We start from the raw sequence: 27806 nt of genomic DNA on the forward strand, positions 1-27806 counted from the left end.
TCATTGGGAAGCAGCTTTTTAAATTCAAAAAGTACACATTTCTCATGACAGATATTTCATAGTTGTTTAAAACCTGCATGTATGCTCAATTTTTTAATTTTCTTTTTTTAAATCTGCATTGTCAGGAACTAGTTAGTTGTTCCAGTTTGGAAGTGTCTAGGAGAGATTTTTTCCAATACTTTGTGGTATTTGATGTTTTTACTGTTAAACTACTCTTAAAGATCTCAGGTGCAGAAGAAGTATTGTTCTGAAACTTGATATGCCTCCCAGGAATAGAGTTAGTGTTTCAAAAGAAATGTCTTTATTTGGAGCTGGAGCTGCATGTACTCAAGATTCCTTTGATGAAGTCAAGTGCAGGAGTAGGGAGAGTTGTTCTGACTTCTCCAGAGTTCAGGAGTTTGGACAAGCTCTGTCAGTAACTAGCCTAAGTATATGTTATCAGAAATTAAACAATTAAAAATCACTACATAGGCTTTGGCAGACCAATGAAGGGTTTAATCAAAAAGTACCTGAAGTGAGAGTAGGCTGTGTGAATTAGAATAAGCACTTCAGATTCAAGGGTGCCTTACAGTGTGTTGCCCAGCCCTGGCAGGTAGCTTGCTTTGTGAAAGTGACAGTCTTCTAATGCTGTTCTGCCTGTGCCACCTGTCCCTGGCACAGATGAACAAGCAGCAGTGTGTTGGGGTTGTGAAGCTTGGTGTGCTGTGGTGGAGTTGAGGTGACATGAGGGGGAGCATCAGGATGATAAAGGGACTGGCATAATCCAGACCAGGACAAAGCAGCCCAGTGCCTGTGGCACAGCAGTAAATCTGGTTGTTGAGGAGCTCTGCTGGGCAGGCTTTCTTGGTGTGTAGGCTCAGCACTGTCCTTGGAGGGAAGTGAAAGAGCAGCTGAGTGTAAGTGTGCTCAGTGCACCAAGACAAGGCCAGCTTGTGCTCTGAGCCAGCTCTGGTGGACAGCAGAGCTGCCTGCAGCCAGGTGATTTCAGAGTCACTATCTTTTCAGGTATGGAGCCGAGTCCAGTCAGAGGACTCTGTATTTCCCAACCAATTGTTTAACTATAAAAACTATATCTACTTTACACACACACACACACACACACACATGCACATTAAAGGGGAGGAGCTGAGAATCCTGAGCTTTTATCATGACACAAGGCCCAGGAGAATAAGTCAGGGCATAAATCTGAAGTTCAATAATTTAAGCAGCTGTTTTCCTTATGCAGACATTGTGCTGGTAAAGGTGCCCTTAGGATGGAGCAGTGAAACTGAACTGGGAGTTCTGTATTCCATATTCTCTGACACTTTCATCCTTTACCTTCAAATCATACTGCCTGTCAATGCTTTTTTATTTTAGTCTTAGAACACCTGGGACATTGCCTTCATTTGCTTGTAACTGAGCCGTGTGCTGTGTGATGATCGGGGCCACCAAATTCATATCACTTACCCGAACAGCAGAAATGGGAGGGAGTGCAAAGCTTGTTTTGTACAAGAAGCAATGAGAGAAGAAACTGCAGTAAAGGTGGCAGGATGTTGGATGTCTCTGTATTCCTTCTTTCAAATTTGGCAGGATATGGAGGTAACCATAAGAACTGTACCAGCAGCCCAGGGTTCACAGCACTCATTACTGTCTAGATGATGTCGTTTATTTCCAAGGCAATGTGGCCTAACCTGTCACAGTTATTGAGCAGATTGACACAGTGTCTTGTAGTAGAGATCCTGGATCTGGCTTCTCTTTACTGCCAGGCAGTTCCTGGCCCAGTGCTTGTACTGCCTGCTGCTAAAATCTCTTGACTCTGGAAAATGGGGTTTAGCCTCAAATAAGAAACAGTTTGGTTTTGACCTCTGCTGTGGTGAAGACTAATTACTGCATCAATGCTGCCATCTGCGGATCTTTAGCAAGCATGGCAACTCACCTTTAACAGCAGAAGTGGCTGATGGGTTAATTCCTTTATACACCTCCACTACTTAGCCAGTTTTTCAGGAAAAAAAAATTCTAAAGAGTGAAAGCCACTTTGTCTCTCCTATGGAAAGGACATACCAGGTGACATGGAAACTGTGATTGTTCCCATAGTTGTGGAACTGCAAATTCTGTTATTGCTTAAATAGTTGCATTTCATACAGGTCTCCCCTTTGCATTTCTGTTTGTACATAAAGATACAATTCTGAGAATGAGTTGTAAGCAAAGACTTGCTTGCTGTGCACAGTCTGAATTTACCCTGAAAAAGTGAAGAATTAGAAGACACTCAGTGGAGGAAGAGAAGAAAGACTGGAAACAGCATTTACCATTCTTCTTTTGGCTTTGTTATATAGCACAAGGATAAAAATGAATAATAGAAATTAAGTAACTCTGTGTTTTTTAAGCTACCCTCTTCCTGATTTTGTTGTTTTATATGTCTGATATGTCTTTATCAAAATAAGACACAATAGCAACGACTTTCTTTGCACAGTATTCCATTTTTTAGAAGTGTTCTGAAAGTTTTATGTTTAAATTTTTTCATGAGAATAAACAATGCCTTCTTTCCTATGTGGGAATAGGGACCTCCTTTTTAGCTTAGCAGTTGACCCTTGAGGGTTATTTTCAGTCCACGTGGGCATGATCAAGTTTTCTTTCTGTCTTTACTGGCAGCTTGGGCTTTTTTTCCCCCCTCTTCTCTTCCTCTTTCCGGAGTTAGGAACACCTTGTTTGTTCCTCACGTTCAACCACAGTAAAGAAAGACAGGGATGTGGAAGTCCCTTTGGACTTTAAAAGGAAATCCTGCATCTAATTGTAGATGTCTGTGCCAGACAATTCTGTACAAGTTATCATTTCAGCTATTGTTTGCAAATTGGCTCACTACAGTGCCCTCTGTCATTTGATCTGAAGGGAAACAAGCTTAAAGGAGTCATTGCATCCTAGAAACATCAGTTGTCTCCTATCTGGAGAAGTTCAGCTACGAGCATAGATTTGCTACATTTTTGTTTTAAGGATCTGATATCTTTTCATATAAATGATATCTTCCTCCATCACAGAATGAACTGCTTCCATTCCAGTGATGTTCTGTGTATCTCTTCCTTCTCCCTGTATTTGTAGCGCAGTTACTTATTTGATTGCAGTGGAGGGAGAAGGAAGAAAATTGAATGAATAATTCTTCAGAGCAGTTGGGGACATTGTTAGTGTGAGGAGATACTCTGCCTGTTGTAGTCTTTTCCAAAGTAGAGTGGTGGTATGATTGCTTTCCTAGGACAAATGAGGAGGGTATTGAAGTAACTTCACAGAGGAGGTCTTGCGGTGGCTGATGCTTTGAAGAAACCCCTCTTGATTTACTACAGTACTGAAAAGAAATTGATTCAGTAAGTTCAGTGATATCTGTGAAGGTACAGTTGTATGACTGAGTCTTTAAAAAACAAATGTGCATGAAACAGAAGACAGTGTATACAGGTAGTAAAAAAAGTACTCCTGTTGTTTTGCTAAAGAATTTAGAAATAAAAATGTCTTTTTCAGAGTTAAACTTTCTGTGTAAGTAACAAGATCTTTTAAAATTTCCTCTTTGCTTCTATTATATGCTTACTGAATATTCTCCTTTTGTTTTGTCATCACTTTGCTTCAAATACCTTGATCTGTAGTTGAGAAAAAGGGTTATATGGTGGTCTTAATGCGGAAGTTTGTTTTGCAAAGAAATCATTTCTCTGCTACAGCTTTTCTATTTTGTTTCTGTTTTATCATGAACAAGCTGAAGGGTTTCCTGCCAGCAATTTGTGCCTTACAATACTTACTCATTGGAAAAGTTGAACTGTAGCCATGAATCACAAGGAGTTGTGAATGGTCTCTTGACCGAAAAGCCCTAAAATGGTGGAAAGCATTTTAATGCTCAAATACTGTGAAGTAAGTCAAACTGTGTGAATAAGATTAATATTAAAATCTCCCTTTACTAGTCTTCAGCCTTTGAAGATAAGTTACAATGTACTTATCATAATGTAGTTAGAAGAAATTTTATTTATTTACCAAGAATCCAAAAGCAGTTAAAAAAATGGCTCGGCCAAAAAATAGCACAACATTTATCAATAATATTTACTGTAGAAGAGGACTGAGGAGTAGCCAATAACTCATCTGTTCTATAACATTACGCTTAAAATCTTGAACAGGGGATATATTAGTCATATTCTGTGTTTTACCTCAACTTATTGTCTCTACCATGAAAATAGGTCATAACAAATGAGGCCAAAATAGCACATGTGCTTTGCCATGTAGGTCAACATTAATTGCCATCCTTTGGCTCCACTCTGCCCAAGTATTGTGCTAAATGCAGATCCTGATAAGATCATTTAGTGCTTGTATCAGATGGGAGCTGGGAGTGAAGACCCTCTTCATCCCATCACATACTGAGGTGTGGACTGGGTGATCTGGGCCATTTGTGGGATCAGTAGGGTGGAGAGAAGCAGGGTTTCTGTGCTGAAATGTTGGAGCTCATAGTGCAGTGGAGAATCGGGAGATGGTTGGAAAGGCCACAGCTCTCACTCATGTGTGGTGCACACCTCTCCCTCCCCAGCACAGGCACTTGTCATGTAGCCAGAATTTTCCATGCAGAGGATTCTGGGAGACTGATGCTACCCAGGTCCTTCTCTGCACTTCCTTTACTCCAGAAATATTAAAGAGGTGAAGTTATGGGAGCCGTTAAGTTCAGGTAGCATTTGCATGTTTGGTATGTTACAGGCCTGAATTTCAAGGGTTATGATTTCATTGACTTACTTTTCAACATTATTAGTTTTTTCTAAGGCAAGAAGTTTGCAGAATGAAACATATATATTAGATTCAGAGTTAAAAGCTAATCTCCATTACAAGTTGGACCATTCCCAGTGTAAGGTTCCGTTTTTGAGGTTATACGTGTCTGAAGGGCCTCTTGAAGTAGATGCTTATCTTAAATGAAGTTGCCCCGCTCTTCTTGATTCAGTAGAGTGCCTCACAAACAGCGCTCTTTTTTTTTTTACCAGTGTGAGTGTCAAGATCTTTAAGAACTGCTAGACAGCTCTCTTTAGATTCAGAAAGATTATAAAAGGCTTGACTGTCCCCCATAGAAGCATGAGTTTGTGTCCAGGCCTGGAGGGTAGGCACTTCACTCAGGCTGGGGTGTGTAGCCTCACATCCCTCTGTATGTGAGCACCTTCAGTGTGCCCCTTGGCAGAGTGTCCATACGTGATGCTTTGCTCATTAGTTGCCTTGCACACGGGCATAGTTGGAGAGAGAGAGTGTACAGTGGTGGTAAAACCAGTGCCCATGCGATTATAGCATATTGCCATCGTTACCAGGTATGTAGTCACAGATTTCTGTGGCCTAAATCAGGAACCTCCTCTTGACATCTTTTCAAGGAACAGAGACCTTGTGTCTTTAGTTTCCCTATCTGTATGTCAGCTAGGCAGCACCTTGGGTCTGGGTGGTCCCTTTGTCCATCCAGGCTCAGCTTACTGGAAGCTGACAGTACCATGGTGTATTACACAGGCGTGAAGGGTGAACCTCCTGCTTTGGTTAGGGATATCGATCATTTGGTGGAACTGACATTATGTATTGACAAGTTATTGAGTGGGATTTTGGGTGCTTAAGTTGAGTGTGTCATGAGCAGGTAATCTGAGACAGTTTCTCAGAGCTGTTTAAAAATGTTTTCCTCTGTTCTGGAACCAGTCAGACATGTGGACACCTTTTCCAGTTTTCTGACAATACAGAGTGTTTGGTCAGGATGTAGATGAGTTAGTTGTGATGACAGCATTCCATCTGAAAGGGAGCTTTTGTTCAGGACTATCTCAGCTAACAATGCAGTCACACCACATCTACTTCTTTGCTTTTTGTTTGGTTTTTTTTTTTTTTTTTTCTGTCCTGAAGATAGCTTTTAGGCTTGGTAAAGCATGTCCACTACATTTTTAAGTTAGAAACAGTCAAGAAGCAGCACTTACTCCCTTGCAGTTTGTAAACGAGCTGATTTCCCATTGGTATGAGTCAAAATACGTTTCTCAATTTTAACACTTTTGCTCAGTTTTTTTTAACCTTTATATTTCTGTCTTGTACACTTAAGAAAATAAAATCAGTTCCATAAAGGGATACTGAGCAGTGATCTCTGTGCTTTTCTGTGGAGAGCTTTTCTTTTTCTTGTCACCAGGGGTTTTAGCAAGGGCTTGATGAGAGGCGGTTTTGTTTGTTTTGCCTTCACTTAATGATCCTTTTTCTCAGTGAGATGTCCGTTTGATGCAGTCTTTTCCTCTTCGAGCCTGTAGTCACCGGCTTTTTTCACCTTTTGAAAGTGTTTTGGTCACTGTGTGCTCTGCCACAAGTTTGAAAGATGGTTGAAGCCTGTGTGGCTGAAACAGTAGAACATCCTGTGCTTTTCTTCTTTTCTTTTTTAAGATTCTTCTCAGAATTCATCCCACATTCCTGTATCACTTGGCAGAAAGTCAACCTGCTGGTGTTTCATTTAAACCGTTCTCTTTTTTAGAACTGGGGCATATCTTTACCTCCTGGACTTTTTTCCTTTTATATTTCTAAAGGTTGTTCAGGAGTGTTTCTTGCTTCTTCAGTGCAATAACTGTCTCCATACCGACTGTTGTAGTAAACAGGAGACTGCAAAATCACCAGGAAGCTCAGGGCAAACACAAGCCTGGGGCCCCACAGTGGAATCACTACGTTCCTTCTTCAAGTAACTTTTTTTTGGGCTGTGGTTAAAAGAAGTGTTTGCAATAATCCCAGGGAATGTTCCTGCAAGTATTTGTTCAAAGGAAAAAAAGGACTTCTTGCTTATAACTGGAGACAGGGACATACTATCTGTATGCATATCTCTGTCTTCACACTTACTTCTGATCTCCCTCTTTGTGTCAGAAATTTGAGATGAGAAAACGGAAAAGATAGGGTGTGTTTCAGTCCTTCCACACTATGTTCAACCAACAAGAGGAGTAGACAGTCAGGAGTCCACCTTTCTGGCATTTAGCTGTAATGTCTTTGTCCTTAAGCGCTTAAGTAATGCACTTCCAGACTGTGACGGATTTATCCCATCCAAAGAAAAAAAATCATGCACCAAATATGTATAACAGGGACTCATTTAAAGTAATTTCTGCTTAATATAGGAGTGATTGTGGAAAGAGCTGAAAAAGTAAGGGGTCAGGATCAGAAAATGAGGCCCAAACGTACTTAGACTCTTGAGGGAAACAGGAAGATTTTAACATGTGGGGCAGAAGAGGCAGAGCAATGGTAGACAAAAAATACCCGTATCAAAGGCAAAGTTACACTTGGTCAGTGTAGGAGAGTCTGAGGCACCTGAACAGAGGGCTCTGACTCACATTCAACTGAAGGAAAGAGTGGTACTCGTTCAAGCCATAACCATGGTTCCCAGCCGTGTTCTTCACTCCACTGCACAGGAGGCAGCAAGAACAAGCACGTGTGTCTTGGTTTCACCTGCTGAAGGTGCAGTTTTGTAGCAGGGCTGAGCTGATTGAAGTGTAGGCTGCTGCTCACAGGGCAACCAATTGGCTCTCACCTGTATTTTCCTATCTACCACTTGTTGCACAAGTCATCTGACTTCTTACAGGCAGTGGTTATCAGGAGATAACATCTGAAAATAAAACGTTCACACGCTTAGGTTTTTTCAGGGATCATTTCCCACCAGCTTAAATTTTTAAACCTGCTCACTCCTGGGGTAGATGCATGCCAACACCAGAGCAAGGAAAGTGATGGAAACATGTAGCTGGAAGGTAGAACAGGACTTTCTCTTTCCATTGCTCTGTACCACAAGATTCACAGTTGATGACATCAGCCCAGCTTCGGGTGCCTGAGGTTAAAGCGTGCATTGCTGCAGAGTTGGTAACCCTGGACAGAGGATGAGGGTAGGTGGGGTATAACCATAAGACCGTAACCTCTGACCTGGGGTTCCCAGTGGTGTATCACCAGCACTGATTTTAGTAATTTTAAGAGGAGTTATTATCATCCAGAAGCTCTGCCCTACATAAAGTTATGCCATTCAAGATATCAGATATAATAGCAAATGCATAATCAGGTGTTTTAGAAGTGGTGTCAATATTTACTGAGGATTTTGAAGGTGATCTTGAAATGTGGCAGTGCTCGATTTTCACATTAATTAGAATACTTACCTCTGCCTTGCAGCTGGGATGTGAAGTCTATCTGCTATTGCACCTCTCAGATAGGCACTCTCATGTTCAGTATTTAGAGGATGAAAGCAGTGGGAGGTCATTTGACAAAAAGTCAAAAAAATTTACCAGTAATTGAATATATCTGGAAGCAAGATGAGACATCTTTGAAGGGCTTCCCTGAAATGAGCTGTGCTTTTAAAATTCAGAGTATTGAATGGCATCTGTAATTGCAGGCACTCACCACTTTCACACTTACGGTTTGGTTGCTTTTAAGTGGAAAGTACCAAGCATGGTTAGAGATCTGAGAACTAATTATTCTGACTGGAAACTGGTCTGCCCTGCAGCAGGATTAATCTGTGTGGTCAGTACTCTGTAAGCTGCTTATGGAGGTAAACATTACACGTGTCTCTGCCAACCTGGCTAAATAATGCCAGCTGTCTTAACTCCTTTTGAAGATAAATGAGCTGTAATTGGATTTCTGCACTGGATAATTTTAAACAAGGGCTATCAGTAGTAGTAGTTGTTATGAAGAAACTCCACAATAGACGTATTATCATGAGATATTGCATCTCTCTGAGTGATTTAGTATTTGTCTGTTCAAATCAGGGTAGCAGATTAGAGAGAAATGTGCTTTGGTGAGGCAGTTTCAATTTTTTCTTGTTATGTGTGAGCAAACCGAAGTGGTAATGTAGTTTGGGTTGAGTTGGCTGGAGGGGGAAGGTGCTGCTACTGAGAGTTGCACAATGTCCCACCATTGTGAACTTCTTAAAAAAAAAATTGAAAGAAGGGAAAAGATAAATTGCTATCTTTTGCATTTCAACAAAACTTCAAAAAATAAAAGCAGACATTGTTTTTTCTGCAATAATATACTTAAAAGAAAAAACTGGAATTTTAGTCAGAAATTATTTCCCATACAGACAGTTTTTGTAAGAGGGAGGTAAATATTAAGAGTGGGAAATACTAATTTCAAGAGAATTTTAACCACTCTGCTGGCAATCTTTGCTTATTGAGAAGTATTAAAAGCTTAAAACTAAAACCAAGCGGAGAGAGCAAATTGTGATGTTGCCCACAGTATTTCATTTGCTTGGTGTTGCTACCAAAGAAAGACCAGCAAGCGGGGTTTTTTGGGAAGCACAGGTAAGAGTTCTCAAACAGTAAAATCTAAATCTTTATGCTTAGGGAGCTTTTTGTTTCACCAGTTTGTTTTGAACAAATAAAACACAAAAGTTTATTTAGTTCTTGAGGTGTTTGTGAATTTTTTGACACCAGTATCTAAGCTCTTACATATGAAGCACAGAAATCACTAAAAATTTTAGCCATTTTTTTCCCAAGTTCATGTAGCATTAACTGGTGGTTTCATTTTTGTGTGTTTTGTACCATCCCTACACCATAACAGGTGGGAATTTTTTCAAATTCATGTTATAATTCCTTGTTTTCTTACAATCACCATGTGACTACAGTTTTTCTCAGAGGGAGCACTGCTTGATTCTCTCTCACTGTTTGGTTTTCCATGACTAGTGATTTGCTTATGTTTTTATTCCTTTTTTATTCCCCACAAAGCCTTATCATTAGTTTGTTTTTTTCACTTTGCTCATAACAAAAATTAATTTATTTAAGTTTTTAACTTTGTGGCTTTGGTTTTTTTGATTTGATAGAATACTTCTTGGAGACAAAGAATTACAGCTCATCCCTTATCCTCCTGGTATTCTCAGTTGGAAAGATGATAAATAAAATACCGAGGAGGTCTTTTGCACCAAGGAAAGGACTGGATCCCTGTAAGAAAGGCACAAACACTTGCAAGGCAGATAACTGTTCATTAATACCCTAGAAAATCCTGCCTCTTTTCCAATGCTAGGAACAAGATGTTACAGCACTGGCTGCACCTCGGGTCAGGGGCAGCACATGGTTCAGGTCCCATCTCTGGTGAGGTTCACCAGCTCTGACATCATTTGTACTCCTCCAGGGTCTTCTCACAGTACAGATTGATCAGTCCCTGACAGAACCCAGCAGGGAGTAAGGACATAGTTTTCAAGACCCCCTTGAGCAATATATACTCTTACATCTTTAATAAAGCTGTAGTCACAAAACTGTTGCATATAATAATTCATATGAGTGAGACATTAGATTATACACATATACTTAATTTTAAGTGTGCATTGACTACACATTGGGAAATTATGTAGACTGTGCATATAGTGATTCATTATACTATTGATTAGGTGCATCTTGATTAAGTAGTGATCATGCAGTATGCATGATATGGAGGCCTGCACCTCAACAAGTAGTTATGTGGGTCACTGCCTCTTCATAAAATAGTCGTCCATTGCTGTCTGCTATAGTAGGTAGATCATTATTTATAAGGTTATTTCTGCAACTGCCAACGTTTTGGTTCAAAATACAGCTGATTTTATGTTTTCTTATCAATTGAAGTATTGCTGTTCTAAGCAAAGGTCACTTAAATAAAATCTTCTTTATAGTTCTGAGGTGCTCTGCAATTCTTGGTGTGTCTTGCTGGTACACCCTGACATTCTTCCCAGGCCAGTGCTGTCAGCATCCTGTGTATGGAGGAATCCTGCTGTGAGGAGTTGTGTTGAATCATCAGATGAAACCGAGTATAATTCATGGTTCTTAGTCGCTTAGACCTTTTTCTGACATGTTTACAAAGTTGAGTAACACTGTGAAAAGAGAGTAGCAAAACCTTTTTCTACCCATGGGTCTGCGGCCAGTGAGGCACCCTTGTTTCCTGTTTTTGTTTGGGACTAGAAAGTGGCACTTTGTGAAAGAGCATTAGAATCAGATTTCTTAGAATTTTTTTCCTTTTTTTTTTCATGTTGTGAAGACCTTATCTGGATCATATCAAAAAGAGACTTCACCCGTAGTTAAAATACGTTATGGTACTAACTCTGTAATGATGTCTGTTCCAAAAATCTGTTTTGTTGGCATTTTAAAATTAGAAATCCAGTCATTAATCACTTAATTTCAGCAGGAATTTGCAAGCTGCAGCACAAGAAGCACTGCAAGGTGATTGTGATGGCAGTCGTGTTTGTCTGCTTGAATAGAGACACTGAGCTGTACAGTGAAGTGCTTACACACCACCGGCAGCCACACCATTAGGAAGGCAGGGCTGTAGCCAGAGGTATTAATTTTGCCAAGTTCAGCTTCCTCATGCAGTGGAGGAAGTGTAGAGAGACCTTTTGTGGAGGTAGTAACACCAATTCAGACAGGAGGAGGCATTTCCCTGATGCTGGGCTCTCCATCTGCAATGGTCCTCAGCTGGTTGCTCTCAGCCATGGGCTTGGCCTCTTGGTTTGCCAGCTGTGGGCAGCTCTCCCTGTGCTCTTGGGTCTGGCCAGGGGCCTGGGATGTGCGTGCTGGCTGAACAGCTGAAGTGGTGCAGGAGAAGAGCAAGGAGGGGCAGAGTTGCCCTGGCTGTAACTGGAGTTGTGAGCTGCTCGTTTTGCAGTCACCCCTGGTGTTTGTGGTCTTCAGTTTTGGTGCTGGCATCTGAGTATGTTAGTTTTAGAGCTTCTGTTCTAGCTTTTGGCTTAAAAGGAGTTAAAGTGCAAAACACCTTTGCTTATTGAAATGAATACAATGCAATCTATTATGTCAGTAATTTCAGATGACTTGATTATCCTGGTAGCTACTCCTTGCACATTTAAAATAGTTGGTTTGCCCCATCTGAGTGAATGAAATAAGGTTCTGGTGGGTGTTCAGGCTGTTTTGAATAGCTCGCATTGAGAATACACTGTATTGGTTTTTTTAAAGACAAAAAAAAAAAAAAAGACCCAGAGTTGTCTTTATAGTCTGATTACTGGTGAGAGATCTTCAGTTGTCCCTTTTTGTCAAAAATGTCTCACACATGCACCTGGCTGGGGAGCTTCATCTCTCCCTGTCCCACTGAGGGCAATGATCTGTCATTTTTACTTCTAGACACAGTTGCTGTAACTTTCCATGCTTTAGAGTTGTGATACTAAGATATCTAGTGCTTAGTCCCATAGGATCAGTAGCTGCCAATAAAACACTGTCTGACTGCTCTTCAGGCTGGTGGGTTGAGAATAATCAGTCTTCAGCATCTCTAAATTTAAAGTAGGCTGCCTTGGAGTTAAACTAACCACAACTTCCCTCGAAAGTTACTTGCCACAGGAAGGATGAAACTGCTAAGCTTAGCTGATTAGAGGGAGGAACACAGCTCTCCTTTTGCATGGTATAAGACAATGCATACTTTCTGGAGGGGATAGGATAACCACAGTATTGCTGCCTTCCAACAGGTGCAAAACTTTCCTTTTATAGTTTAGCCCTTTGCACAACATCTGTCACAACTGAGGAAAACAGAAAGAGGAAGAGGAGAAATTCATACTTCTCCAGTGAGGAAAAATGAATGCAGCTTTGTGAAAAGAAATCTATGCCATGTCTTGACTTTTATTTTAGGAGGATGCTAATGACAGCATTTTGATAAGGGCATAAGTAGAGGACAAGACCAGAAGATTTTAAAGTTGTGTAATTTGCTAGTTTTACTGCAAGGCCATTGAGTTTCATGTTGCTTTCCTGTCTAACTTGGACTAATTTGCTAGTCATAAAAGAATGCAGGTTGAAAGGAGCCACTGGGGGCTATGTTGCCCAGCCCTGGAAGTAGCAATTTCATCAGGACTGTGTCAAATAAAGTTTGGAGTACTCTAAGGGCAGATATTTCAAAGACTTTCTTTGCAACCTTTCCCAATGTCTGACTTATCTCATAATGAAAAAATGCTTCTTCATGTTTATTGTTTCTTGATGCAACTTTTGGCTGTTACTGGGTATTGCCATCTCTTCTGTATCTCCCCATTAGGCAGTTGCAGATAAGCAATAACATCTCTCAGTCTGAAGTAGCTCAGTTCCTTCTCTCTCTGTAACATGTGCTGCAAGCCCCTTCCACATTTTTGGTGGCAGTCTGCTGGACTTTTTCCAGTATGCCAAGTTTCTTTCTTGTACTGGGAAACCCAAAACTTGGTACAGAATTCCAGCCATGATCTCAGAAGTATTGAATAGAAGGGGAAGATGCTTTTTGAACACAGTCCCATGCATGTTTGGCTATGAGGTCACCCTATTAACTCCTCTTTAACTCCACTAGGAGCTCAGACTTTTTTGCTGATCTGCTTTCTAACCAGGTCATGCCCAGCCTCCACTATTTTGTGGGGTTATTATAGCTCAGTTCTGCATTTGGCTTGCTGAACTTCATGAGGTTCATGTGAGTCCATTATTCCAACCCATTGAGGTCCAGTTCTTCCTTATTTAGTACCTTGGAGCAAGTTTATCCAAATTTGTCAGTCACATGGCAAGATCCTAGTTTAGAGAACCTTTCTGCTAATATGGTAAAGTAGATCAGTATGCTGTTGATCTTGTGTGTATAGAGATACCCTGTTCTCTTCACAGCTCATACACAGCTGGATTTCCATCCTTTGTTTCCACTTGCCTTCTTTCCTTCCTTTCGAGTTTGAATGAAATGGTGAGCAGCTTTTATCTGACTGTTCACAGGAGAAGAGACAAGATGACTTGAAGGATGGGGATTTGATGCAGGTCTGTAAAATCACAAGTACTGTAGGCAGGGTAAACAGGGAGTCACCATGTTCACTTGTTTCTGGTACAAGAAGCGAGGGACTTCAGATGAAACTAACAGGTGTCACAAGTGAACATAAATGGCTCCAGACACCATGGGTAGTTACTCTGTGCAACTTCTTGCTGCAAAACACTGCAGTCACAGACATTTTATTTGAATTCAAAAAGGGACCAGACAGATGGAAGAAAACATTGATTGAGGGCTGTCATGTGCAAAGATGAGACATCTGCCTCAGGAAGTCCAAAGTTAGACATTGCAGGAAGCCAAGGGAGTATTCTGAGGGGGGAAAAAATTGCGGAAATATATCTTAGCATTTACTACACACACAGTAATTCCCATTTTTCTTCAGAGAAGGGTTGCAGCTTGGCAGAGTCTTTTGTATTTATTTTGTACCACAGTCTTAGTCTACAGACTGAAGATTAGCCAAGACTGTATTAGGAAATACTGCACTCAGATGAATTTGTTGTTTTTCAAGTAATTTGTGTGTCTGTTGACACACCGGTTCTGTATTGAGCCAGCACAGTGGGATAGTGCTGAATACAAGCCTTAGTTTATCTTCAGTTGTTCCCCTGCTTTGCACCACAGACGTGGTGATAAAAGAGAACAGAGTATGTCACTGCTTTTCAGTTCCTCCAAAAGTGGTCATATAAGGCAAAGCTTTTCTTCTCTTTCTCTTCAGCTGCATGCTATTTATTTTTCCTACGTTGAAGGCTGTTTCATCGTTTTATTGGAGTCTCTTCATTCCTTGCTTGCCTAAAAGCTTTTTAGTTTCAGAACAATGTTAGTCTTAAATGGAATATATATTTGAAAGAGCTCAAAACCTTCCTTTTCCTTACACTAATGAGTTTGCTGATTTAAGAGGGGTCACTAACCACTTTAAAGGACTGTGTTTTTTGTGGTAGCATGTTTACAAGCTCAGACAGTTGCCATCACTGTCTTTTGCTAGATGACCATGCTGCTTACAGGTTCCTCATCTATATAGCTTTCAGAGCCACAGACCACACAGTCAGACAGCAATCCCCTGGGAAATACCTGTTCTCCTCTGCTGGGACTGTAAGCCACAGGAGACTGCCTTCTTTATCTCCACAGTTTCAATTAGTCTTCAGTACCTTAGAGTCCAAGGCAGCTGAGGGTACTTGCACTATTACTGTTTAGTTTTGTGTTCTCAGTGAAAGAAAAGATGAAGGTACTAGATGCTCTTCTGCTGGAAGTGTGCGTGTTTTGGGATTTTTCGTATGGTGCACCTTTACTTGATCAGTAGATGTCTTTCCAGCTTTCTTTTCTGGACTTGGACAGAGACAGCCAAAATGTACCATTTGGCCACCATCATAATTTTTATTTCCTGTATGCTCTGTCACATTCCCTACCAGGTGAGATTTGAGAGAGATGTCAGCAGTGGACATGCAGTGTTAGTACAAGAACTGGAACTCTGCATAGTTGGAGTCCTCCTAGCAACCGCCTAACCTGACACTCTGACGTGTAGAGATAAAAGATACTCTGTTTTCTTTTTCAAGAACATGTGTTTCAAGATCCTGACTAGACTTCACCTTCCAAATAGAGACCCAGTTTTTCTGAAATGCTTCAGTCAGATCCTTACAATGAGCAAGTCATTTGAACCTACTGCTACTTGTCAGCTGCTTTATTTGTATGTGAAAAGCATGAAAGAGTCCCAGGTCTATGTAACCATTTACCAGACTTTCACACAGAAAGGAACATGGCTTAGAATGTATAAAAAGCTTTTCCCAAAGAAAAAGCTGATTTTTTCTTGTAAAGCTCACACTACTTCAAACCACAAGTTGGATAAGGGCATCATGGAGGAAACCAGTTGTTTGAGAACAGCTGTAACTTTACACTCTCACTGTTCTCCTTTGGTCCCATGCAGCAGGTTGTTACCATCCCTGTGGTGATGGCTGCGAGCCCCACACCACGGCTGGTACAAGGAACAGGACAGGTGCTCTCTAAATGTTTTGCCACAGTGCAGTGTCCCAAGCCAAGTGAATCCCCCACTGCTACTTTTGGCAGATGACAGAAAAGAGTGCATCAGCTGCCACAGATATGAACTGTATGTTGGTGCTTGTAGGACTTTTGTCAGGAAACTGAGCTTTTCTTAGCTTTTAAAGGTTTTTATTTTGTTGCTTTCTTCAGCATCTGAGAAACATTTAAATAATGAGAAAAAATTAGCTTTTCTTAAACCTGTATCTCTCTGGACTCATGCTAGTGCAGTATCTTCATGTAAAGTTAGGTGTTTGGGAATGCTGATGTGATTTAGAAACAAAATCCAGTATTGAAAATAACAGAATTGCTAATGTGGGGATAGAGAAAGATGTTCAGTAGAAATCTTCACTTTGTTTCCACTTAGAAGAGTGTAGTTACCTGCAATATGTGGTGTTTTAATATATACTTAAGTTACATTTTACAGACAGATATAAAAAAAGGCTTCTTGTCTTTAAGATTTTATAATCACAGTTAGATGAAATGCATACTAAAACCCCCCCAAAGCCTAGACGTTAGTAGAATAAAATAAGCTTGTACTAGTGAGGTGTTAACAATACTTATATTTTATTTCTGCCGCTTCTAGGTATTCATGAGTGCTCTGTCTGTGATTTTATCTGGTTGCCATTTGCTTAATTCAGTAGGAACACATTCTTAAATAATAGTTTAAAATAGTTTATTAAAAAAGCAGACAAGAACAGAACCGCTGGAACATACAGAATTAAGTAGAACTTCTCCTGATAAAAGTTTTTCTTCTTACACTGCTTTTCTGAAGCTGCATAGTGTCTTTTAGAATTAAAAAAGAGAGAATTAGTATTTTAGAATTGGAAACTCAATTTTGGCAGTCTAAGTAGTATGAAATACAGGGGGTTTTGTGGTTTCTTTGCCATAAAAAATGTAATTGTTAATTTAACATTTCCATACTGCTCTTCAGGTACGACCTTTCCATATTTGCAGATAGGCAGAGGTCAACCTGTGAGGAAAGAAGGAATTGTGAAGATGACAAATGTAATATGTTTGTTTGACTTTCAGTACAACCCAAATGTGAGAGAGATACAGCTGAAATAAATAACATCTGATATCTGGCATAGCTTTTACTGATGATTATCAGGCATTCTTTAAGTTTCCATCACAACCTCCTGGTTGACTGACCAAGTTGTGTTGGCCAGTGAAGGCATATTAATAAGATGGAACACTAAAGAAAGGATAGAGGAGCCAGGAATAAAGTAGGGAAGGAAACTGAATGTGACGGAAGGGCACATCAGCAGGAACCCAGGGCTTGCATCCTGGATTCTCAGCTGGTATTGAGCTGATTCCAGCAGGATGTGTTTAAGTCATTTGGTCTATTTCCTGAGCCAATTTCAGTGTGCCTAAAGGGATCCCAGATACGCTGTATGAAGGCGTGATGGGAAAACTTGTTCTTTCCCAACCAATTCTGCTGGTCTCATTTATTGATCTCTCAGGTAAACAGTGCTTGAAGAGAGGTAGCCATCTCACACCATCAATTAATCCATTAATTTACTTTTTGGTGATCTCAACTATGAACATTTATTCAGGTTTCTAAAGCATTTGTCATGTGTCCATATCTGACTTCTGCAGAAGTTTTGAAGAACACTCTATAACTGTTCTTTTAACTGAAATGGTGCATATTTCACATTACAGTCTCTTGCTTCAATTTGTGTTTATAAATAATCTATGTACAAGTGGAGTAGAGAGAGACTTTTTACAATACACACTAGAAAGGAAAGTTTTCCTTTAGGAAAGGGATAAAGCGATAACACACCTTGTGAAGATGAGTGATTTAACATACAGGAGATGTTCATTGTTGGGGAGAACCAAACAGTTCATTACCTTTTCATGTGTTATATTTGACAATCTTTGCTATGTGAATTGTCCAATAAGGCATTTGTCCTCCAAATATTGTAAAATGCAGTTTCACCTCCAAAGAGCTGTAAACTAAGTACTTGTCATAGTCAAATGAGCAAAGAAGTTGTCCGTTTTATCTCAAAATTTTATTTCCTCTGTTTGTGTGACTGAGCCATCAAAACCATTGCTGTAATTGGAGCTCAGCTAGAAGTCTTGAAATTTTCAGATATTCTGGTTGTAGTTGATCTGAATTGTAAACTGTATTTGTGCTCAATCCAAACTGTGATTTGACTCTGCTTGAGTTAGTAACACCAGGCGTATGTATGTGCAGCATGGAATCTGAACATTCACAATGGTGCTTATTTCCTGGAAAAAATAAGAGTTCAGTCAGAAGGATACAGCAAGAAGATTATAATGCTGAGTTTTCTTGCTGTCCTGTGACAAAACTTTTTCAGTCCATCACTCCTTGATTCCCTGACATCCCGAGAAACAGAATTTTACTTAAGCTGCTGTAGGGGAGCACTAAGAGTTTTTGCAATTTTTAGTCTTGGTCCACTGTGGTGTACTACAGACTTTATTTTTCAGGTAGCTTTCCATTGGAAGATTTAGCAAGTACCGTCATTTGCGTTTCTCCCGCGTCACGTGAGCTTTCTTCATGATGTGACCTGGCAGCACTTGAAATTGATACACTCACTTGTCGTCTCAGTATTTTCAGTACAGTTCTCTTGTATCCTTTGCATGCAAAGAAATAGATGAAAGGATCTAGGCAGCAGTTAAAATTCATCAGAAATACAGTATAATGGAGTGACTTCTGGAAAATTTTCTTTTCACTGCACGAGGGTTCTTGCTGAAGTTTCTTAATCATGTGTTGTATGATTGCAACATGATAAGGAGTAAAGCAGATTATGAACACTATAATTACAAATATGATTGTATTGATGGCTTTTTTGTTTATCCCTGATTTTTCAGTCAGTGGATTTTCCTTGGCTGTTTGAAAAAGTTTGCAACTGATTTGAGAGTAGCAAAATAGAATAATCCCCAGGGGAACAAGGTACCCTATTAAACAGGCAGCAAGAAGTATAAATGGTAGATGTTCTATTTTCTCAAAATTTGGATATTCCATACACGTAGTCCTTTCTTTTTCTTCCTGCGACATGGATTGTATAAGTAATGGGAAAGTTTGACTAAATACAAGAAACCAGACAAAGACACAAATGCCCTTAGCATATTTAATCCTTCTGATCTTGTATCGGAAGGGGTGGACGACAGCGAAGAACCTGTCGATGCTCAGGCACGTCATGAAGTTCACACCCGCGTAGGTGTTGATGTAGAACAGGAGTGCGGTGATTCGACACAGCGCTTCTCCAAAGGGCCAGTGAAATCCCATGGCATAGTAGGCTATCCTGGTTGGCAAGGCAATGCAGAACAGCAGATCAGAGAAGACAAGATTTGTTGAATAGAGGGTAGTGGAGTTGATCTTCTTTCTGTTTTTAAAAATGACAGTGAGGGCAATGGTGTTTCCAAGCACCCCAAGAATCAAGATGGAGCCGTAGAAGACAGACAGTAATACCCGTGCTGTGTCTTTGTGCTCATATAAGTCACAGGTGGAAATGTTGGTCTCAGAGGCTGTGAAAGGGTCCATTTCTGCAACCACTGTTGTTAAAGGAAGCTCAGTAGACCTAACATGAAAAAAAAAACCAGCAAAAGGGAACATTTTGTAAGAAATGTCGATAAACTACTTCTACATAACAATGGACAGCCTCTGTTGCAAAATAAGACTAAAAAACATGAAATGAAACTTCATTGCTGTGAAATGCTTTTCAAGACTCTGAAAACAAACAAACAGATGCCTCCTTTTGGCTTTTCTGTTTCGATCCCAGTTGCTTCTCTAATAAAGAAATTCAGACAGGGGGCATTGTAATGAACCAGGGATGTAACATATTTGGAAAGTGAAGTCTATAGATGCTCAGGAGGTGGGAGACTGTTTAAAGCAACCTGAGGGGAAAAAAAGAGTGTGAAGAAACCACATGGTAAAGCATCAAATGAAACCCCCAAGGATCAGACAAGCAGACAAAATGGTTTAAATGTGTTTTAGTTAATTTTAAGGGATTTTTTGTTCCTAACAAATTCACATTGTCATGCTTTAACTTGTTTAGAGAAACTTTTTTTCCTCAGCATACTTATCATATTGACATTGTAATAGAATCATAGATTCATTTAGGTTGGAAAAGACCTTTAAGATCATAGATTCCGACCATAATAACTTGTTTAATTCTAGTTTTAAGAATTGACTTTTGGAATCTAATTCAAATATTGTTACATACATGAATTCTTAAGACTGCGACAATAATCACTCTTTAGTGACCCTGTTAAAGAGAAATAGTGCAGGTGAACTATTTTACACTTTGTGAATTTTGTAGATTTTAGAAATTGTTTCATCTGTACAGTCATATGTAGCATAGAAGAGTTGCAAAGTGGCAGTGAATTGGAGAGCTTAAAATATTTTAAAATGATCCAGCAGAATTTCAGAAATGGAAAGAACCCCATCCTGGTGATACTGCTTGCAGTGCAAACATTCCCTGGGTCTGCTGTTACCTGGCAGTTACATAGTGTAAGCATGAAACTCAGAAAGGATGGGGCATCTCATGTTACTCCTCGGGCAGCTGTTCTACAAAAAGGGTGCCTCTTAGAGGCACCATTTATGAATTTAAACAGCAATCAAAACAAGATTGCTTCTGTTTCAACAAAGGGTATTACCTGAAGATAAAAGGTGTTGTAATTGGAATTTTAAGTCTGTCTTGTACTTTTAATTAACGCGTCTATGTTATTTCTGAGGATCTGTCATTCAACACACAGTATTTACAAGCAACTGTAGCCTCTTCCACTTCCAAAATGTCTTTCTGGGAAATACCTCTCAGTTTTAAGGGATTTAAACCACACATTTTAGAAAGCATTCATTATCCTTTTACTAACTTGTGAAAGCATTGAAAGTTTAGTATTTTCTTTTATGATTTGAGGAGATTGTCCTGCTTATTTCAGGGTGTTCATAATAATGGTTCTCTGTAAATGGTAAACCTGCAGATAAAGGATGATGTGTATTAAAATATGTAAATTAGTTACATTATATGTTTAAGGTAGAAATTTGACTTCCAGGTAGTACATTAAGTCTGAGTTTGCTGCATTCTGTAGACAGGAGGGAAGACAGGTGGGTGATTTCTGACTGATAGATGTACAGTGATAGATTCTTAGATATTTGTGAAGTAAGTACTGTCTGTCAAGAGGTGAGAATACTGCATTCAGGGTTTTATGTCAAATCTGAAGTGGGAGTTCTGTGCCTTGAATAAGGGAACTAATCTGGTAAATAACAACTCCAGCTTTAGTGCAGATTTAAGAATGTCAGTAATTTTATATTTGTTAATTCTGCATTGGTCATGCTCTCTTGGTGTTAGTGTGTTTGGTGATTGATTAATGCAGTAGTTATTACCCTGAGGATAGTTCTGGTATGGTTTCCTCCCATCATTTCCCTTGTGAAAGTGTTTAGGATGACTTTTGTTTTACCTAAGTGTAACAGGCTGCTTTTTGCATAAAGTGGTGTGCATTTGTGTAGGCGTCTGTATATGGGTCAGTGAGATATTTTGTTTTGTTTCTCATATTTAAATGCTTCTAATTCTTGTTCACATGCCCATCTATCTTCTATTAATCTCTTTCTAGAAATTTAGGTAAAATATTTTTCTCAATGTATTTAGGAAAGGATAATCTAAGTTCTGTAATAAACAGTTCAATTGCAGTAACTGGCTACAGCATATTAAGTGCATAATTTTATTTTTGCTTTAAACTTGTAATAGTTATGGTTCAAAAATACTGCACATAAGTGTCACATCCATTCATATGTCTTTCTATAAACATTTGTAAAATGTAGAATATCTACACATTGAACTATAGTTTAGGAAAAAAGCTATATTCAGTAAAATATGCTGGTTTTACGTCAAGAGTAGAATTTCATAAATTGCATGTTACCTAATTTTGCTCTATGAAGTTGGAGGTTAAATGCAATAAATTAATCTATAACTTGTTGTTCAAAATAGAGTGTTCATCCTCACATATAACTGTGGCTATGTTGAGGAGTCCTAGCTGAGATAGTGTTTGTGTTTATCCATGGTGCTAGCATGGATTATATTGGGAGCAATTCCATGGCAGGACAAACTGGCTACAAATGGATGAGGAGAAAGCTGAGGAAGCACAGCTCATGGATGAATCTTGCAGGGCAATGTACAGTCAGCCAAGCTGGGCTTCTTGGCAGGCTCTTCTGCCTGCTGTGGGAGTCAGCCCTAAGGGCAAAAAAGTATTCTTTTTGATCCTCTGTTATCCCCAAAATATTTTGACTGTTAATGTAGGGAACACATTTTACAATGCTGTAGATGAGTATTAGTGTTTTCTCTAGTTGTAGGTATGTATGGGCATTTTTGAAAGTCCACCAAGGTGTTTAGATGCTAAAGTACCTGAATATAAAAGGGAGTGAGAGAGAGAGAGAGATTTTATCTGGTTTGTGGCCCAAACAGATGATAAAATTGATACCGTCCACCATAATGTGCATCACCCAAGCTGCGGTAACTTCTTTGTACTTCTGAACTCTAACTGTTGTTGGATGAACTCCATTCACCTCAGCAGCTATTTCACATTTTCTTGGCAGCCGTGGAGAGGACTTCATTAAAAATAATATTTTCTTCCTGAAAGGTGTCTGGACTATTAAGTAAGATAAGACATTTTTTTAAAACCTATTCCTTGTGTCAGAGTGCTGTTTATTTCTTGGCAGCAATCCTGAGCGATCCATTTATTATACCTACAGCATATGACATCCTCTACAGAATGTATGTGAAAAAAGAACATTTTGAATACTTTTTGTGAGTTTTTCATTATTGGAGAATAAATGGAGAATTTTACATCCTTACTGCTGCAAACCTCAGACTAGCTAGACATGACTCTGATTTAATGAGCTGTGTGCCTGAATAGGTCATGAGAACATGGCCATTTACTGTCCCAAATCCAGATGCACCAATGAATTTACCCTCTAGAATCACTACTAAAACTTCTGCTCTTCTGAATTGTTGGATTAAAGACCCTTCCAGTGGCTTTCCAAGTTTATTAATGATACTACTTTGAAGTATATACATGGAAGAAAGATAATATTAATTTCCCTTGCCAATTAAATAATTTTAGAAAACAGTACCAGAGGTTTTTGGCTTAGAGTTACATGCCAAAATGTTAAGTATAAAGTATTGAAAATTACTGTCTGTATATCTGTATTGTAAAGAAGGTTGGTCAGGTTTTACATTTTCTGAGTCTATAAACACTCAGTGGCACAGACCCCTTACTCACTTAATGTAATATTTCTATATAGTTCAGATTATATTATTTTAGTTATTGTATATGAATTCTGGTAACTCTTCATTTAAAGCATATTTTCTCAGATGCTATTTGTCTTGGAGAACTGAAGAGAAAGCAAATTACCTATTTGAACTCTAGTCTTTGGTCAGTCAACATTCCTGTTAAAAAATCTGTATGTCTCTTACTTCAATGTCTCTAAAATTAATATGCAATTGCTGTTTTCATTGAATCTCTTTACCTTTACACAATTGCATGGTTTGGGCAATTTGAGGTAAGCTTCTCAAATATTTCACCACAAGGTGTAGTGATCCTGTGATGTCTGTTCTAACCCCAGCTATGTCCCACACAGGACTTGAGGTTCCAGATGCCTCTTGGTATTAGTGTGCCTGGAGACAGACTCACCACTATATCCCTGCTTTTTCTGCTCAATGGATTATGTATGCAAGATAGAGTTGTGTAGCATTCCACTGGGAGTTTGTGAAGTTAGTTCACTGTGATCCAGGAGTATTTCTCCGATTCACTCTGTCATAGGATAACCCCAGTGGAAGGGCATGGCCATTGCTCTCTGCTTTAACCTGGGAGGATGTTATGCCTGGGAGAGTTTAAAATTAATTTTACTGTTAAATACTATGCCCACGCTTGCAACCGGTGCAGGTTGTTCTATATTGTTCTTTCCCTTGCCATTTTCAAGTCTTAGCACTCACGTTTACTTTCTGAGCAGCAAATTTTACCTCTTGAGATTTGTTAGCTAGGCAGCTGCTAGTCTGTTCTCTGTGCTTCTTAATGTTTCACAGCAATAGCATCCATCTGGGGAAAAAATTCACAGCACAATGGCAAGCTGCTTGCAAAATCTAGCATGTCTGAAATCTGTGAAGGTGTCTTTCTAGACCAATATTGTAATCTCATCAAAGAAGGAAAAATACCTTGCGTAGGAGGTTTATGTTGTGTGAAAACATTTGACTGGCATTAGTCATTTGTTTTATGTTTATACATTTGTTTTGTGTTTAATCCCCCCAGCAAAAGGTGTTTGATGAACAGGATGGTGACTCCAGTCTGGAAGTACTGTGTAATCCAAAGTTTTGCTTCATAGACATGTTCATGTATGATAAGCTTTCTATGTAGTATCATAATATTACATACATTTAACTGTTAAGAAGCATAGACTTAAGCTATTAGCCAGAATACGCAGTGTTACACCTTAGATTACCTGGGTTGGGATTGTGTGCAAGCAGTGGTACAAAGCTCCCTCTGTATGCTAAATGAAATTTCTTCTTGTTCTCATCTCCTGCTTTTGCTGAGGAGCACCATCTGTCTTTTTGGCACAACAGGGGACACACAGAAGGCTTTTACTGTGTATTGTAGTCTAATGTGTGACTTCTCTATGTCTCTTCATAATTTTCATTCTTTGAAGATAAATCCCTGGTCCATTTGTCCCTGGTCCAGTTGCTAATTTAAGGATGCTAATTATATTCTTGGAAAAGCAAAGCAGTTCATTAGAAAGATCTCTCCTGGCTCTCTATACATAGTCTGGTTTAATCACTGTGAGATGGACAATATTTCTTTAACAAATCACGTTGGGGGTTAATGTTGTTTTTCTGTGCATAAAAAGTATAAATTATTTTAAAGGAATGATCAGGAAAGAGACTTCCCTGCAAGATTCACTGATCTTACAGTCCTCTATAGATAAAATCTACGTAGGTCTTACATTGTTTTAGAGCAGTAGAAGATGGGAAATATGCAGTGTTGTGTTTTTGTAGGTTTAATTTTTTCCTTAATCTCAAAATTATTTTTTTCTGTTGACCAGTCATATTTACTGTTTGTATTTCTGTTTTACTGTACAGGTGATCTTTATTATAGAGTGTTTCCTCTGTTTGAAAAAAAGGCTTGTTTCTACCAAGTTATGTATATTTAAAAGTGTGTTCTTTTATATTGATATTAAATATTAAAATATTTAATACTAAAAAGTTGCATAATAGAATGCTTTGTTAAAATAGAAATAACATATACCTAAGGTACATAATATGGTATGTGTACTGGGAGCTGGGGACTGCATTTAGTTTAATAAAAGCTGAGGTGAGAGACAGGCATGTCCTAAAGCTTCCTCTTCCTTTCTAACATTTTAGCACTCATAACCTTCTAGTGTTTATGTAGATTTTTTTTCAAAAGTTGTTGAGTTTTGTGTTCCAAAGTCTGGTGAGTCAGCCTAATGATCTGAAGATTGAGTCCTCAGGTCACAATCCCCGGCTAATTTTGATGAGAGAGTTTCTAGGCTAGTGCTTTTATTGCTCTTTGGTATAGATCCAAATTTGTTGGCATAGTAAACCCAAATTTGTAATGCACATGTCAGAGAATCCCAAATATATATTTCATTAATTAAATTGTCTTAACAGTGGCTATAAAGAATTAGAATATTCTTTAGCTGCTTAACAGAATATGCAAGTGCACAAGACTGTGGGATCTTTGTGGTCCTGCTTTTGTCTGTTACTGTAGATTTTGCATGACAGTTGTTGTATGACTTATATTTGGTGCTAAAAAATAATAGAAACTACAGTAAGTGAGATGGAAATAAAAGAAGTTGAGTTGAACTGCTGCATAACTTTTTAAAGAAAAAGTGGAAGTCATTTGCAGGGTACGCCCTGCTCTTATCTGTTGGATTTCTCTTTACAAGGGTGATCTGTTCTACAAAAAGTGAGAACTATCTAACATAAATATCTGCCAAAAACATATAGTAATGTGAAGAGCTCTGCTGATGCTAAGGTGATTAACTTCCCCTTCAGTTTATACTTGCTTAAGTATACTTAATGTAAAAAGGAGAGAGCCTGAAAGTAGAGCAAATAAGCAAAATAAAAGTGCGAGCCACTGAAAATTACATTGTTCCCAGCAGAAGAAAAAACAGTAGTCAAATGAGGATTTGTATTTTAGTGCCAGAAGACACCCACACCTTTTTGAGTGTGGGCATTTTTTCTGAGTTGTATGAAACCCATACAGATATAGTATTTCATTTTAGGGTTTACGGCTTCAGATTACAGCTTCTGTATGAAGTTTATTATTCTCTGTACATGCTCCTGAGTATTTTGACTGGAAAGGAATGAGATTTGAGCTCTTAAAGACTAATTTCCAGGTAAATTTTCAATCCCCTTGTCTCTTCAGGAGCAGGCATGAAAATGTTAGACAGATTTCTTGTATTCTGTGCTCAGAGACAGACTGTTCAACAGTCTGTCTTGTTTTGCCAGTGTAATAGGAAAAATGTATCCTTTAAAATTGGGAAGGTGTATAAAAATCTTACCACTTGTAATATTTCTTCAGCTTTGTGGCACAAAGATCAGTAAATAAGGAGAAAGATGTTTGGTCATTGCAATTCAGAAGAAGAAAGCCTTCTAAAAACCTTGAAAGAAATGTGCACTAGAAGTTAAAAGAGAAATTAGCTCATAAAGCTTTGAATTCTTAAAATGCTCTGTTGCAATGTCCAGACATGAGAAGAGTGAGGAGTTTTCCAGCTGAAAATAAAGGCTGTTTTCATAGACAGGGAATGATGTGATAAGAGCAGGCTGTGCATTCACAACCACAGTATGGATTTGTTTTAAGGCTCTCTCTTACTATTATTCTGTGAGGTTCAGTGACTTCAGAGCTTCAGTGCTTTCCTTATCACTTCTACAGTAGTTATTTCTGCATTAGTATAATTTAAATTAGTGTTGCTAAAAATTGTCTAAGTTAAGGCAGTATGAAATGTTTCCCTGTGGTTGTCAGAAGCCTGTATTATAAGGAAGGAGTTGGAATAACTTGTTGATGCTGTAGATCAACGGATCCTTTAAGTGGAAACTAACTAGCAGCATATTAATATGGAAATATAAAATATCAGCGAATTTCTTCCATGGGCCTTTCCCATACAAGATCATTTATCCTTACTACCATATGAAAATATCCAGTATAATGCAAAAAAGGAAATATTTTTGGAATTGTTTGCTGTTGCTCACTGGCAAAGGAAAAAAGTTAAAAGTTAGTTCTTTCTGTACTTACATCTTTGTAGCTTCTTGGATCCTCTGAGCAGTTAAGGGCATTAACAGGATGGCTTGGCTGCGAAGGTTTACTCTTGCACATTGTTCTCAAGAGTGATTACGTCTTTTGTGGGAGGGGTAGGGTTTTTTCAAGTGCTTAAAAAAACCCAACCCTGTTTGTATGCCGGTCTTGATTTGCTGCCTACTGTTTTATGGGATGTGAAAGCATCTATTTTTGATCCTTTTGCAATTAGTCTGCTCAAAGAGAGTAATTAGAAACACTTCCCCCTCCCTCCTGAAGTTACGCATTACTGACTTTCGCAGAAGGGACTTTACCCAGAGGTTTACTTAACTAACTGTTGACCAACCAAAATCCCTCTCATATGTGAAAAACTTCGTTTATATGCCATCTGCTTTTAAAAATACCCTAGTTTACAGCAAAAAGCTGAGTGATTAGTACATGCTTTAAAACTTCTTACCAATGAGATCTGATGCAGCACGAGGAAACCTCAAAAGTGAGACATACCCAGATGCGTGGACATTCCCAGCGTGGTTTTAGTATCGTAATGATGAGGATTTACAGAAATGCCTTTCAAAAACGTGTAGAGGAGTTAAAGAACTCTGGGACTTTGAGAGATTAGTAAGAATGTCTGCCTTTGTAAGCTGTTTATTACATTTTATGCAGTAATAATAATAATAATAATTATTATTATTAAAAATCTGATTCCCCTAAAATAATATGGACAAGAAAGAGTGGCTAGGGAGTAGGAAAGGAATAGGATGTCAAATTGTGAGTTAACCCATTTGTACCTGAAATAACCTTGTTTCTGGGCGAAGAACTTTTAATGTAAGAGTTAAATCATGTGT

General features: G+C 38.9%; 2 protein-coding genes across 5 annotated transcripts in view; one reads left to right on the forward strand and one right to left on the reverse strand.

Moving 5' to 3' along the window:
- Positions 1 to 27806, forward strand: part of UBAC2 (UBA domain containing 2) — an 89647-nt gene that overhangs the window by 22844 nt on the left and 38997 nt on the right. The window lies entirely within an intron of this gene.
- Positions 16196 to 27041, reverse strand: LOC136285339 (G-protein coupled receptor 183-like). Of its 2 annotated transcripts, XM_066176396.1 has the most exons (3): positions 26962 to 27041; positions 18176 to 19238; positions 16196 to 17925 (listed from the first exon to the last, which is right to left on the reverse strand). In XM_066176396.1, the coding sequence occupies exons 1-3, from the start codon at positions 27000 to 27002 to the stop codon at positions 17830 to 17832; spliced, it is 1200 nt and encodes a 399-aa protein (XP_066032493.1). In that variant the 5' UTR covers positions 27003 to 27041; the 3' UTR covers positions 16196 to 17829. The 2 variants fall into 2 exon arrangements, with proteins under 2 accessions (XP_066032493.1, XP_066032494.1); XM_066176397.1 differs by having other exon boundaries at positions 17834 to 19238.

This window comes from Chamaea fasciata, unplaced genomic scaffold, assembly GCF_029207755.1.
Source record: "Chamaea fasciata isolate MVZ Bird 193981 ecotype frontalis unplaced genomic scaffold, bChaFas1.0.hap1 SCAF_2, whole genome shotgun sequence".
In the NCBI taxonomy this organism is placed as follows: Eukaryota; Metazoa; Chordata; class Aves; order Passeriformes; family Sylviidae; genus Chamaea; species Chamaea fasciata.